At 46.3% G+C, this 14801-nt stretch overlaps 1 protein-coding gene across 1 annotated transcript in view; it reads left to right on the forward strand.

Moving 5' to 3' along the window:
• FLVCR2 (feline leukemia virus subgroup C cellular receptor family, member 2) overlaps positions 1-14801 on the forward strand; it is a 42460-nt gene that overhangs the window by 15076 nt on the left and 12583 nt on the right. Inside the window, exons 3-5 of the mRNA XM_009319494.1 lie at positions 8458-8599; positions 9870-10010; positions 14779-14790. Coding sequence (XP_009317769.1) covers positions 8458-8599; positions 9870-10010; positions 14779-14790 — 295 coding nt within the window. The remainder of the gene's footprint in view (positions 1-8457; positions 8600-9869; positions 10011-14778; positions 14791-14801) is intronic.

The raw sequence follows: 14801 nt of genomic DNA on the forward strand, positions 1-14801 counted from the left end.
TGTTTCTATAAATGGACACTGGAGCCTGAAATGAACTTTTTCTACCCATTTCATCTGGTGCTCCCTTCCCAGCCATACAGCAGAGGCAGCTCCCCCTTCTCCCTCACAGAAGCAGTTGACTTTTGGGTTATGTTCTGTGGAAGTTGCATGGGAGTTAAATGAATGACTCCAGTGTCTTTGCTAGGAGGGGCTGCCCTATGGGACCCTCAGCACTTGCCCTTCAGGATCTTCCGGGGCTGGCTATGTTAGGTGACTGTAGGAGGACCTTGACCAAAGTATTATACCCCGACTGAGGATTCCAGCAGCAGCTGAGGTAGCTGTCAGAGCTGAAACTCTCCTTCTGCTTTACTCTCTTTTATCTACTGCTGTTGTTCTGTTGTGTTGCATTTCCTTCCCAGTAAACTGGGGGAAGGTGCATTCAAGGCTGAGAGGCCCTGAATGTCTTGCATAGAGAAGTAGTCTTCATCATACGGCATTGCATCATATTAAGCAGTATGAGATGATGCCACAGAAGCAGAAGTGTGATGAAGAAGGGAGTTTGCTTTGCTTCCAGAAGAGCTTTGGTTGTGCAAGTGCAGTTTGAAAAAATACATTATCTCCCACATCAGTGGGAGAGTAAAAAAGAGCCTAAGCCCTGTCTTATCTCGTCACAAGGCCTGGATTACAATTTTTCCTTTCACAACTTGGGTCCTTTCTGCTTCTTAAAACTGCAAGAAAGGTGACTAAGCTGTGGTTTGCAAACATTTATGTAGGTTGACTTCCTGATTATCTGGATTTCAACAGGCTCTTTTAGTTTTGCTGTCAGTGGTATGGAAGAAACATATTCTGGACAGCAATCCATACAAAAGTATACTGCATAGGAGCTAGCAGCTTCTGTTTACACAGCTTTTCAGTCGGATATTTTCAATTCTACTGTAGCCTTTTGTATAGAAAGGCAGCTGGGACCTGTGCTGATAGCAAAGGGTTGGGAAGCCGATGTGCAGTAGGAGTCACAGGGTGTGAGAAGGGGTGGCTGGCCGCTCTCTGCAGATTGCGATACGTGAATTGTAGTGTCAGAAAGTTTAGCTGCTCCTGTGAAATGTCATGGTTATAGTGTGGGAGGCACCTGTAGTTAGAAAAGGAGGGAGCACAGCAGGGCAGAGCTTTGGTACACACAGACAAGAGTAGAGGAAGAGGCTGTGTTGCCCAGGGCTTTGGAATAGGTACCTCCTCAAAGGTGTTCCCTGGGTAAATGGAGATCCAGGTCTGATGCATTTAATCATGTTTGCAGAACTGTTGGAGAGGCATCTGGCACAGGTCCTGTGTGTATTGAACTTGGTTCAAAGTTCTCCTCTCTCATACATGTAAAAGCAATGTAGTGAGGAGGAGAGCCCTTCTATTCCCCTTCATAAGGGCTTTCCTACTGCAACAAGAGGCACATTGTTCAGATCCAGCAAACTGTGCAACTTTCCCCTTGTCCCACCTGTCAGTTGTGTCCTTTTGCCACTACCAGTTACGTTCTGCATCTTTGTACTGGTTTGCACTACAGGGTAGCTAGTGTGGGCTATGCGACATCCTGATCTAGTCTCCTCTGTTACTGAACAGCATGGATGTTGCTGTACTTGGCTTGTGTGTTTTGTCTGTAAGATTTTTGGAGAGACAACGTATTGCTGTGGTGGTTACCTGAGATGGAGGTTTCCAGAAGAACAACAGTTGCAGTGTGCAGGCTTGCTTTGTTGACTTTTCACCGAGAACCTTGGCTTCCCTGGTGATAATATTGTCGGGTCAGTTCTCATCGTTCATTTGGGGAATCTCACAGGATTTGTTTTTAAGCTTTTGGTATCTGAAGCCATTTGTATTAGAATCAAGTATAATTAAAAAAACCCCAAAACAAAACCCCCAAACCCAAAACCATCTCTACTATTGTGTCTGGAGAAGAACATCTTGAAAATTTGAAGCCCTACAGGCTTAAACATATCTGTCAGAAAACAGGTAAATCACTGACTGATTTACCTGTTTCAACTGACTTGTTGAAACAATTGAAATATCAGTCATTTTCTTCCAAAGCATGGTAGTCCCTCTGGTTTTCTAGAGGATTCCTCATCTCCATGTTCCTTGGTTGATGTGGATGTTGAGGATTAGTGGTAGTGCTGTGCATTGTAAGTAAATGGTTCAAGACTGGTACTGCATCTCCCCAGCAGTTACATGAATCTTTCCTGCTCCCCTGCTTTTGGAGGCAGTGGAGAAGGCTCCGTTAGAAATGGAGGGGTGGCCCTGGAGGGAATTGGGTTGGTGTGACCCTCAGAAGGCTTCTGGCAGTGGCACTGTGTGGGTGGCTCAGTGTAGGGCTGCCAGGAGGGAAGTCTTTGGCACAGGTGAAGTGTTGGTTTTATTCATGCTTTAAAACATTGAATTTAATGGAGTTTCACAAACATCCCTCAAAGAGAGGTCTGCAGTGGGTGGTTATTCTTCTGTTTCTGTTCTCCAGGCTGATCTGGGGTGCTGGTGGTGTGGGTGGTGTGTGTGAAAGATTGACTCCCAGGTCAAAATGAGTGTGAGCCCTGTTAAAAGTCACTCTTCTGGGAGTGGAAAGGTAGAGTAGCTCCAGTGGTATGTTGACAAATGCAATGAGATCTCTGCTGAGAGCAGGTGAAGCCCTTGATTTTTTTTTTTTCCCCAAAAGCCTTTCCTTTGGAAAGGTACAGTGCATCAGAACAGAGGAGCATCTGGCCTAGGTAAGGCCAAATTTGTCAGGCAGCCCAGGCCAGTCAGTGATAAGTGCTAAGGGAAAGACAGTAAAAAAGGAGTGTATCCTCCTAATTCTCTGAAGTCATGGCTTGGGAACTTGCTGGGATTGTGTTGAAATCATAGTGTCCGAATCGCCTGTTGTTTATCAATGCGTAAACTTCAATCTTTTGATTGCTACAGTTTCTGCCCATTTGGCCAAACCAGTGGGCTACTGGCCCTGGGGTTTCCTGGGACTCCTGCCTGTGCCAGACGTCTTAAAAATTCACATCACTTTTCCCTTCCTCCATTCCTGATTTGAGTATTTGGTAACAGAGCAGAGTTAGCAGTTTGGTGTGTTTGTGTGCAAGTAGTGTGGGTTTTCTGTTGACTTGTTCTTTTGAACTCCTGGATGAATACCGTCTGGTCCTGATGCCTCGTAGAAGAAATTAGTTGAAATAAATTGATTAAGATCCTCCACTGATAAATGCTTCAGATTTTTGCCGTGTGAAGAGGTTCTGTTGATGTGGAAACCTCCTGTAAATATGTCGTGAACGCTGGTGCAAGAATTCATTTAGTTCTCCCTCTTTCTCTAATGTTCTCCTTCCACAGTGATCATCTTTTGGCCCTACAGACTTTCTGGCAGGCTTCCTGATTTTGCTGTGTTTGAAGAGTTTTGACTTAGTTTGTAAAGTTGTTCCACAGCCTTTTTAGGCCTAATTATGGTTTTACTTTATCTTGGTCCAGCTTGCTGTCTTTTTTGCTTTGCTTGAAGGAATAATGTCTGGTTTTTGAGTTGGGTGGTGTTGATGTTGGGTTTTGGGTTTGTTTGGGTTTTTTTGTTCGGTTGGTTTGGTTTTTTTTTTTACACTTAACTGTGGTTCCTTAATTGTGTTCTAAAATCTTCTGCTAATATTCTCTAGGCTTACACTGAGCCTCTGATGCAGTCTTTACAGAGTCTTAATGCCACTTGCAAGCATTTAATTTCTTTGGCTTTTCTTTTTAAGTTCCTTTTAACAAGCTTCTTCCCTTTTAGGCAGCTCCCTCTTGTGAGTTAAATATTGCCATAGTCCTTTGGAGGGTGGGGTTTGGTTTTTTTTTTTGTTGCTGCTGCAAGGAAGCTGAATTTGAGTGCAGTACAGAACTGTTCTGTAATATTGATCGTGGTCACACTGTGCTGCTCTAGGTCTAAATCACAAATTGTGCTGCCTCTTACAGGTTCTCCTCAGAAAAGAGTATTTATGGAATCAAAAAATGCAGTCTCTGCATCATCTCTGTCATGACGCTTATTTAGCCTGCAAGGGCATTGTCGAAATTTCTCACTGTTGTATTTTTTCTGCCTTTGCAGCATCTCTCTTTCTATCTTTTAACACTTTAATTGACCTTCTGGGTTTGGTGGTCTCCTCTGTCAATATTTGTGCTTACTTATGGAATTTTATAGGTCTTCTGTATTCCTGTTGCTGACTCTTAGTTTTCTTTAAGGTGGAGACCCACTCCTCCATTGATCATTCATTTACACTTTTTATGCTGATACTGTACTGATTATCTTCCTTCAGCAGACTCTTGGTATACAAACAGCTAAACTTAAATTAGACAACCCATTTGCCATTTCAAGACTTAGGGTATATTTATATTATCTTATTAGCCACTTGCTCTTGGTTTTGTTGCCTGTTCTTGTATACGCTTGAATCTTGAATATGGTGATGTTGTTGGGACTGGTCCTTGACAAAATTCAGGTAGGAAATACATTCCTTCTATCCATTATCAGCCTTTAAAGAACAAGTCTCCTGAACAGTGCACTCTGCTGTAGTTGTTGACTTCCCTGGTATTCTATTTAAAAATTACTCCAAAGCCTTCTTAAAATAAAGTGCCAGCAACCTGGTTCCTGAGGAGAGATTCTCGGAGATCAGGACAGTGTTGTGGGTTTTGGGTGTGGGGATGCCGAATGATGTGCCAAATTTTGGGAACTAGAGCCTATGTATATAGGTCTTGGAGACCTTTCTGCCTGTACAAAGGTTGGAGATGCTAATTTGTATGCTGGTGAGAGGAACTGCACTGTGAACCCTAATGACTGACAGTCTCTGTAAGGAGAGTAGTACAGACTGTTGCAGAACCAACCTTGTTTGTACGTTGCTTTATTTTCCCAGCCCTGATGAGAGAGGTGTGGAGAAGGGAGAAAAGTTATTTTTCCCTTGCTAAGGCATCTTTAAATTTTCTGGTTAACCGGTTACAGTGTTGCCTGTTGGGCTGATGGTGATGTGGGCACTGGCCTGCTGAGAACCAGGCTAAAAATCTCCTTGTGAAAGGTAAAGTATGTGGTGTATAACACTCATCGTGTTGTTTAGAGCTTGTCTTCGTTGCTAAAAATGGTATGAATAATCCATGGTCTGTGAGTATCCTCCAGGAAATCTTCAGTTTTAGTCAAGTCAAGGGGCCTCATCTTCATAGGATTAATAACATCAGTTGCTCTGAAATATAAAATGTAGCTCTTATTGCTGTGAATTTTTTTTCCCCTTCTACCACCTAGTCCCTTCTCAAAGGTTTAACAAACTCCTAATGGATAAAAGTGGTTCCTTTTTTGGGAAGGGAAGAGAGGACAAAACATCCATTTATGATTAAAAAAATTGTTCAGGTCTTCTGAAAAGATAACAGCAGTGTCCAAGAAAGCTGAGCAAGTCTGTGTCCTGTTGGGTAAGTGATGACTATAGGACTTCCCAGTAAAGGATTTCTGAACAATTTGCAAAACAGATTCTCAATACCCTCTCTGCTAGGTACATCAAATAGATCCTTTTTCAGGAAGGAGAAGCTGGAGGGAGACCTGAAAAGAGTGAATCTTGACTGTGGTCCTTGAGAAACTTACGTCAGAGGTCAGAATAAAGCATGGATCTCTCCTCCTTTCCTGTTCTTGTTTTGCTGCAGTTCAGCAGCTCGTGGGACTAGCATGTGATTGCAGAGAATGCTAAAGAGGTAGGAGTGAAGCCCAGTGTGGCTGTGTCCTGGGCTGAGCAGGCATGCCAGGGCCACAGGCATGTGCTTTGGCCACAAGCAGGGCAAAATAAATGTGCTGCAGAGACAAACAGGCTTCTGCCCTCTAGGAGCGATCTCTGTGAGCATCTGTGTTCGGTACAGTTGCCTTTTCTGTGCAGCTGCTGGCTTGTTTCCCTTGTGCAGAGAAGGGGGAGGTGTGTTACTTAACGAAGATCAGAGCTTGAAGCCTCTAAGCCAGCTGATAGTTGTGCTCACTGGTAGTGAGTCTCGGGGGTCAGCGGGCAGTGCAGAAGAGGAGAGCAGATCTGACTCACTGTGACGAGAGGCTGGGGATAGGCCATGTCTGAACAAAGTTGAGCTCTGGTAAGTTTAGTCCTGTGTCAGAGGCTGCCTGTGCCGTGTGGCAGTCTCTTAGGTTTCCTCCTCACTGTGACAAGAGGCTGGGGATAGGCCATGTCTGATCTGAACAAAGTTGAGCTCTGGCAAGTTTAGTCCTGTGTCAGAGGCTGCCTGTGCCGTGTGGGTGTTAGGAAGGTTTAACCTTCCTAACAGTCTCTTAGGTTTCCTCCTAAGCTCTTTCAGTCCTTGACTTGCTATCTGGGTCAGCACAACTTGTGTCTGTCTTCAGTCCATTTAACCAACCCCCGAATGTTCTCATTCCTGACAGTGCCCTGAACCAGTGGGGCACATCTGTAACCTCTTGGTGACTCTCCCCACCGGCTCCCTGTGATGTCCCAGCACCAAGAATGAACTCGGCACAGGTGCCTGTTGCTGATCCTGACCCAGGCTATTCCAGGTCCCAGTGGAGGGCACTGTTTGACACAGAAGAAGTTTGGCCAGACATGGTTGAAATTTAGCTTACAAACAAGTAACTAGGATGTCTATGTCTAGCAGATAGCTCTGAAACATAAGCATTCTTCCTGTCTCAAAAATCCATCAACTGGATGGAGGAGGAGGGATTTTGTGGAGAGTTTTCTGGGGCTGGATGGCACAAGCTGATTTCTATCCCAGCTACCAGATATGGCGCCTGAAATGTATTTGTTCTGTGATCTTGATCCTGACCAGTGAGTGGGTCTTCCAAAATGAGTCCATCGGCATCCCAGAAACATGGAGATAGGACAGAGAAAGCATGCAGAAAGCACAAGGAGTTTTTGCTAGAAGGCAGCCCAAGCAACATGTCTGAGCTTGTGCCTGGGTTACAGGGCTCTTGGGTAGCTCTGCTCTGTGTGCTGACATGCTTGGATGTGGTTTATGGGCAGCATAGTCCTTGCCTTTCTTAGTCCTTGCTTTCCATACCTGTAGAGTAATAGACCCTTTCCTATTGAGACAGGGAAGACATTGAGCACTGCAGAATCCTTCTGTAGGGCAGCAGTTGGCTAGCGGTGCTGTCTTGCTGCTGTTCAGTTGTCGGTGAGGCATAAACAGTATCCTCTCCAGTCCATTATCGTGGCACAGCGGGTCATGGTGGTGCTAATTGATTCCTATCAATCTAATGTTTCCTATAAGGAAATGGTAAATGCAATGGGCTTAATTTGACTATGTCCCCTGAGAGGGCTGCAAGCACTGGGGAAGGGCCAGGGAAACGGGTAAATACACAGTGATTGGAACCAAATGGTGACTGAAATCTAGCCAGAAACGGTGAAACACAAACGGGGGGAAAAAAGTGGCTTTTGCAGGCTCCTCTTGTGTTTAGAGTACTCACGAATGTGCTGACTGCACTTTGGCTCCCACTTTATGAAAAGAAGAGTGTGCTCCTAAGCACCAAAGCAGCTGTTTCTTCTCTATCCCATTTGAAGGTGGCACTGAAGGTCTGTGCCACTGTCAGTCCCACTTATCAGTGTGGCAAAGTCTGTGTTGCTACAGCTCCTTGTCACTGTCCTGGAGAAATAGCTGTGGAATTAAAAGCCCTAATGTCCTCACTAAAGTGTGCGCTGCCACTGCAGGAGCTCCTCAGCTGGACATGTGGGCCTTTTTGCGCAGTAGAGGCTAGAGCTGCAGGGGTTTCTTCTTGCAGCCCTTCAGAGCCAAGCATTTTATCCAGGGGCAGTTGCCAAGTCCCATCACACAACCTTGATGTTTAGGATACGTGCTGTCAGCAATTACTTTGCTCTCAACCTTGATGTTTTTCTAGGTTCTCCTAGTGGTCATAGGGTGAGCCTTGTCTTGGGAGGGGGCTCATTAGGAAACAGTGTCATAAAGTGGCTGAGCCAGATTAGTATCTCACTTATCAGGAGCGGGCAGGTTTCTGTCTTGGCCCTTGCACTTGTCCAGCTGGAAAATAAATTGGTTCAACTCATTAACCCAGCAAAGAATTGTGGTGGGTTTTGAGGGTCTTGTTTTCTGCCATTTTTAATGAGCAAAATTGGATTACCAGGTGATCAGGCCAGCACCAGAGCAGGTGCAAGGTAAGGAGTGGGATGAGTGTGTGGACAGGAACATACATGCATGGGGGAGGACAAGGGAAGAAAGACCTCCACTTTGAGGGAGGCAGGTATTCATTCTGCTCAATTCTATTGTAAAACCTTGCCTTGAATATCCTGACAATTGTGAGTGCAGTGGAGGGACCTCTTTTATGGCCTAATTGCAATGGGTAGCTGGCTTTTATCTCTTAATTGTTGGGTGGTAAAGAGGATTTTCACCTTGGTTGTGAAATTGGATTAGGCTCAGTTGAGCCATTACTGGGCATCAGGGGGCTGAGCCGTGGGGTGGTGGCAGTGTTGTGGTTCCATGTCACACCTCTGTGTGTCCCCTCTCTCTCCTGCTCAGCTCGGCATCGCTGTGGGCTTTCTGGTCCCTCCAGTTCTGGTTCCCAATGTGGAGGATGTGGAGAAGCTGGCCTACCACATCAGCGTCATGTTCTTCATGACTGCAGGCGTGGCAACAGCCCTATTCATCCTGGTCGTCATAGGTAAGGAGGTGGGAGTGTGCACATGAAACCAGGTGGGACTGAGAAGATCAGCCTGTGTGTGTGAGGGGCCTGTGTGCTAGGAAATAGGCCAGGGAGGTCATCTGGGGATGTGTCCTAGCATGCAGCTGACAGGGTCATGCAATACCATATCTTGCTGCTTCAAGCCCTTGATGAACAGCACATGTAGAAGGGAGTACAAGAGGTTGTGAGTGAGACTGCCAAATTGTTCATTTCATCCTTTGATTGCTTGCGTAATAAAACCCTGGCATGAATAAGTCCTTTAAAAGCCAACAGAAATCTTCCAAGGTTCACAGTCATCCTGCCTGCAAACACAGTGCTAGGCCTTAGGTTATATCTTGGACCTGGCTACATCCTAAGGGTAGGGAGAAAGAGGCAGGTTATATGGCATCACAGGAACAAGGTGTTCCTAGGAGAAAAAAAGGTAACCAATTATGAGTGGAGAGAAGGAAACATTAAAGGTAGTAGCAGGACACCAGAGGTGCAATTCCCCTGCTTAACATGTGAAGTGGAAGCCAGATCTTTAGCATGAAAGATTGGCATGCTCACTGGAGAGCAGAGCTTGTCTGCTGAACTCCATGTAATTTTTTTTTTTGTTTTTATAGGCTCCCCTTGCCAGCTTGTTCATGTTGCCTGGTGGCTGAATCAGATGTAGACTTTAAAGAATCTGGGGCAGGGAATAGGCAAGGTACAAAAATGGCTGTCTAGCACCTGGTACAGCAGTATCACCTGTGACCGGGATTTCTGGATGCTACTTTAATGCTAGTTAGGGATAGCAGATGGCTTGGCCAGCCTAAGTGCCAGGCCTGAAATAAAACCTGGCATAGATCATTGCTTCCTAGGCACTGGGGACTGCAGGGCACCAGGCCGCCTTTGCCAGCTGGCTTTTCTCATTCTGCTTTTGCATTTGTAAGTCCATGCAACACTTTTGCAGCTGGCTGGTCATCCTCCTGGAGACAAAGGCATTATTAGACCTGAGAACTCTTTTGTTGCTGCCAGACACTGCATACACAAAAAGCTAATTGAAGGCAAGGTGTTCCTCCAGTGGCAGGAGTTATTGTTGGAGAGACCCTGTTCTCTCCTGTTTCTGGATAAGTTGATCTCCATGCATGAAAACTTAAAGCAATGGTGTGTTTTGTACACTTGGTTTTACTAGCTTCTCTGCCGTCCCTCAAATGGCTCTACCCACAGTGTGTGCTCAGGCTCCCTGATTGCACCGTTACAAACAGGTGTACTTTGTGTCTGGTTTCAGTCTTCAAGGAGAAGCCCCCACACCCTCCGAGCCGAGCTCAGGCCTTGATCCAGTCGAGACCAACAGAGAAGTATTCCTATGTGCAATCAATCCTCCATCTGTTCCGCAATACCAACTTTTTGCTGCTTATGGTCACTTACGGTAAGGTCTGGCCTTTCTTCTGTGCAGTTATCACTGCTAGACATACTTAGCTTCTCCCTCCCCGTGCTCTGCAGGAGCAGTAACAGGCCTGAGTTGTTTTAGGGGAGCATAAGGATAGCTGTGCTGCCACAGACCAGGAGTCCTTCTAGCCCAGTAATCTCCAGCAGTGGTTACAAGCAAATGCCTAGGGAAGAACAAAAGCAAGGCAAGCATGCAGAGGTCAATATGGCCCCACTACTGTTCTCCCAGTCTTTGACTGTTTTCTGTTCAGGGGATTTCCTTATCCTGTTGTCTTTTTTTCTAGTCAGTTAGTTACTTGCAATGAACTAATCTAAGTGCTTACCTAAGAAATATATAGAGCTGTGTCTGAGTGCAAGTCACAGCACTGAGTGAAAGTCATTTCCCAAGGCAAGGGTCTGGCTGCCAGGCATCCTAGTGGAGGTCATGTGGAGCATGCAGATGTGCAGACTGCATCAGCTTCCTTGGCAGTCCCTATGAAGCAAATGGAAGGAAGGACTGGAGAACATCTTCTTTTGCCATCTGTCCTTGCACACTGGGTTTGCTGCTTGCTTCTCTTCAGCAGTCTTGGTCTGTTTCTCTGAGGGCAGAGCGATGTGTTGAATCTGTTCCTGATGCTGAATTGTCATATGGAAAAGTACTTTTCTCTTTAGCAGAAAGGCCACTGGGGTCTATGCCTGGCTGCATAATAGGATATACTGTAGCCAGTTAGTCTTCAGGGAGTTCTGTCCTCACTTCCTACCAGCTTGCTGTGGAAGCTCCTCAGAGGGAAAGTTAACTAGTGCTGGAAGTTCTGCCGTTCTGCCAGCAGTTGTGCCTAAAGGACCTGGTGGATGAGTAGCCAGGTTGGAGAGGGTGGCTTTGTACCTGCTGAGGGTGCTAACAGTCTTTGGAGTTGTTGAAATCTCTTCTCCCTTCTCAGTGCAGTAGTCTTCTAGAAATGCCCCTCTCAGATTGCCCTTAAGCTTTGCTGGTTTGCATTGCAGCTGCTGCTTTGGGTTTGTTGTTTTTTTTTTCATAGTACATGATGTCCTCTCAGAAAGTGGAGATGGAAAAAACTGTCAGGCAGACTGTGTCTAAAAGTTGGATAGCATCACCTGCTCAGTTTGCACTTACCCTTCAGGGAAAAGAAAGGGGAAAGCATTTGTTCTAACAGGTGTAAACAAGTCCTAGAGGAGAGAGGAGGGCTCTCAGTACAAAGAGCATGTTTAGAATCTGACCTCCCTGGGATAATTCCCTTCTGGCAGTCACAAACAACGTGGAAAAGCTGTTCAGTGGCTCATAATTCAGTCTCTCTTCCTGCTGGTCTATGCATTTATTCTGTTTCTCTCTGTGTCAGTCTCATGTCAATCTCCAGCTTGACTTGAGATGGTGACTGTTATTCAGAGAGGGAACTATGCAGTGAAACTTTTTTTTAACTAGTCTGGATTTAAAATGGGGACAGTTTTTCCTACTCAAGTCAAAAGTCATGTTGGCCAAGACTTAAGACATCTGCAGCCACATGAGTGCAACTAAGTCATCCTCCCTAGTTAACACAGATATCTGCAGCCTCTCTTAGCTTTTGTATTAGCATAGTATGTGTCAGGGGAGAGAGGGGGAAACCTGCTGCTTGTTCATCTCCCTTCGCTGTAGAAAGAATGGGGGCCTTTACATGATGCCAGGTCAGAACAGCTCTGCAGACCTCTAAGGTCTTGCTTGATATTACCAGCAGCTGCCAACTCCTTTCCTGTGGTAAGACTTGCAGTGCTGGAAACATTGGTGGCACTGCGGTTATGTTAGTGCTAGTGAACTGTTTTTCAGGAAAACCCTCAGACAGCCTTTTCCCAAAGGCTGCTGATGTTGCTTCCGTAAAGCTGAGGCATAACATGGCATGGACATTAAGAAACTCTTGAGTTTATTGTGTTGGGCTCTGTGCTGGAGGGCAACTGCATGTTGCTACTGGGAGGCAATAGGCAGGAAAAGGGTGGGAAAGCCTAGGAAAGGCTGGTAAAGTGGGAGCGATGAGACAGCCCGAAAGAATCAGTATTTGGAAAGGTGATGGGGCAGTGAGGAGAAGGCAGGGCAGTGAGATTGTCCTGGAGGATGACGAGGGTGAAGAAGAGGGAGACCAATAGTCTGGCATGTAGGCAATAGGCTGCTTAGCTATAGAAGACTTGGGTTCTAGTCTGAGGCTTAATAAGGGCTCCTTTTGGAGCCGTAGGCAATAAACTTCCCCTTTCTGGCTTCTGTAAAATAGAGGAGACACTGTGAGGTTTCAAAAATGTGCTTCTACAGCACATTACAAGTAAACCATGGTAACTAGCGAAAGAATCAGGTGGGGCTGGACCTTCAGATGTCCTGCTCATGGCTACTAGTTCTGGTTTTCCTCATCTGCATGAGCAAATGGGCACTGCCCCACTGGAAACAACCCTTGCCTGTTTTATGGACATTCAAACAACTATAATTCATGGAGAAACTTCACTGAGCAACTGTGACATGTGAAATGCCTACAACTTTTGCCAGCCCTCACAAATGCAAATTCGGCACATTGTCTTGATTCTTAGAATATTTTGCCTGGCTCTGGTGCCAAGTGTTGCTGCCAACTCTGCATCGCTTTCTGTCCAGCTTGGGAGCAGGGGCCCTTCCCTCTCTTGGAAATAGCATGCATCACAGAGCTGCTGTGAAGCTGGCGTACTGACAGCATCAGCTACCAGAGCAGCGTCTGGCTGTCCCCACAAGGCTGCTGTCCTCTTGGTTGGGTGAGAAGTAGAGGTACATAAATGACTGGTCTATGTTTATGCCCAGCTTTGAAGTGAAGCAGTAGAGGGTAGAGGGACAGTGTTGATCTGCCACACTCCTATGCCCTGGCACTGCAGTTTGTGGTGTCTCCTAGTGAGCAGAGTGCTCCAGAGGTTGAGATAGGATGGAAGCAAATTAGGCTCTTGTGGGCTGTTTTGCCATAGCCAGGTGTTGCAAAGAGCCAGCTTTCAAGGCTGGAGGGCGCCTCCTTGCTGTGGGATCTCCAATTGTTCTCCCCCCTCTGGCTGCTGGCCCTGCTGGAGTTTCCAGCCTTTCTGAGTAACTCTTGGAAAGGATTGGGAGGATTCCTCCTGCCTAAAGAGCATGTCACTCAGCTTACTAGCCTCTCCTGTAGCCTCCTGACACATGCTTTTGGAGCAGGGAGCGTTGTCACAGGCAGTTGGCTTATTTGGGATCACTTGCATAAGATTCTTCATCTGTTCTCTGTGCCATGAAGCTGTGGAGCTCTGCTTAATGTTGTCAGAGATGGTGTTTAAAGGAAGTGTGATGTCCCCTCCAGCTGCCAATCTTGTGGCTTCTCAGAGTGCTTCGTGAGCTGTGTAGGGCAATGGGTATCCAGTGTCCCAGTGGAGGAGTGGGCTAGGTACAGGATCACTGAGTACTTGAGGGTCAGGGGAGCTGGAGGACATCAGGGTTAGGGGAACTCAGGGTTTTGTTCCCTTTGTCAAAGCTCTGCCTGCTAGACTGCACTTCTGTATCACATATTGCGATGTTTCTGCTTTTAGCTGAGGTTGAAAGAGGAAAAGTAGGAAGTGGGAACTTGACATGTATCTATTCTGTAAGGATTTCAGGCATCTGTGCCAGAGTTTTTAAACCCATGCCTCCTTATGGAGCCTATAGATGTGTGAGCTGCAGTGGTGAAATCTGTGTCCCCATCCCTCCCCCGCCCAGGATCACTGAAGCCTTGAAGAGAAACTAACTGCAAATGTAAATGACTTTCTGAGAAGAAAGTTGCACTGACTGTTACAGACCTCATCCACCTGGGGAAGGTTTCTCAGTATCGCCCAAGGTGAGAGTGTAGCCGTTGCAGTACTGCTGGTCCAGCGCCCATGTAGATGTTCTTGTCTACTGTAAGCAAAGCTCTTGTTTTTTGTGCCCTTTGGGAAGGTGTTTAACTCAACCAGAGTTGCATGTAAGCTGGAGCAGAGTGTCTGAATGGGGCTTGACCAGTATCACCCCAACGGTTTCCATTCTCACCTTGGGTGATACTGAGAAACCTTCACCAGGTGGCTGATGCCTGTAACAGTTAATCTAACTTCCCTTTCAGAAAGACAATTACTTTCACAGTTGGTTTTTTTTTCAGGCTTCAGTGATATCTTTTAAAATGCAAGACTTTTCCCATGCAGACACACACACCAGGTGCCTGGGGGAAGTGCTGTCTGTGCTTCACCATCGGCTCTGCTCCTACTTGCCTTCTGGTGTTTCTTGGCTTGGAGAGGATGTTTTTTACTTGCTCTCAGCAGGGAGAGCGCTATCAGGCTCTTCTCTGGGAGGAAACCACACAGGTCAATGGCACTGGTGTTAACTGAATCTCAGGTCCTTGTTAAAGGTGTGATGCTGAGGCAGGTGCTTTTCTAGTATTTTACCTTGGCTGGGGGGAGGAGAACTCCAATGCTAAAGGTGGATCTGGCTGTGAGGGAGGGTTGAGACCCTATGAAGGACTTGCAAAACCTTTCAGTACCAGAAATGTGCACAGCCCTTCCTCTAGCTGCTAAGGTAGGAACCATCCTGAAACTGCAGGGTGCTTCCTCCTGCATGCTGAGATCTGGCTATCCTTGGTCTGCATTTTTTTCAGCAAGCTATGTCTAGCCAGTCCGGTTGGTTCTGAGACTCGGCAGCCTTGTTATGGATTGCTGCTCCCAAAGATATCTCTCTCTGCATTTCTACCCTTTCACTACCCAGCAGGAAAATAGCAGGCTCTGAATGTGTTGCATTTTTATCCCTCTCTCAGGTCTGAATACAGGTTGCTTGTTT

The sequence above is a fragment of the Pygoscelis adeliae genome, unplaced genomic scaffold (genome assembly GCF_000699105.1).
Source record: "Pygoscelis adeliae isolate BGI_AS28 unplaced genomic scaffold, ASM69910v1 Scaffold71, whole genome shotgun sequence".
NCBI lineage: Eukaryota > Metazoa > Chordata > Aves > Sphenisciformes > Spheniscidae > Pygoscelis > Pygoscelis adeliae.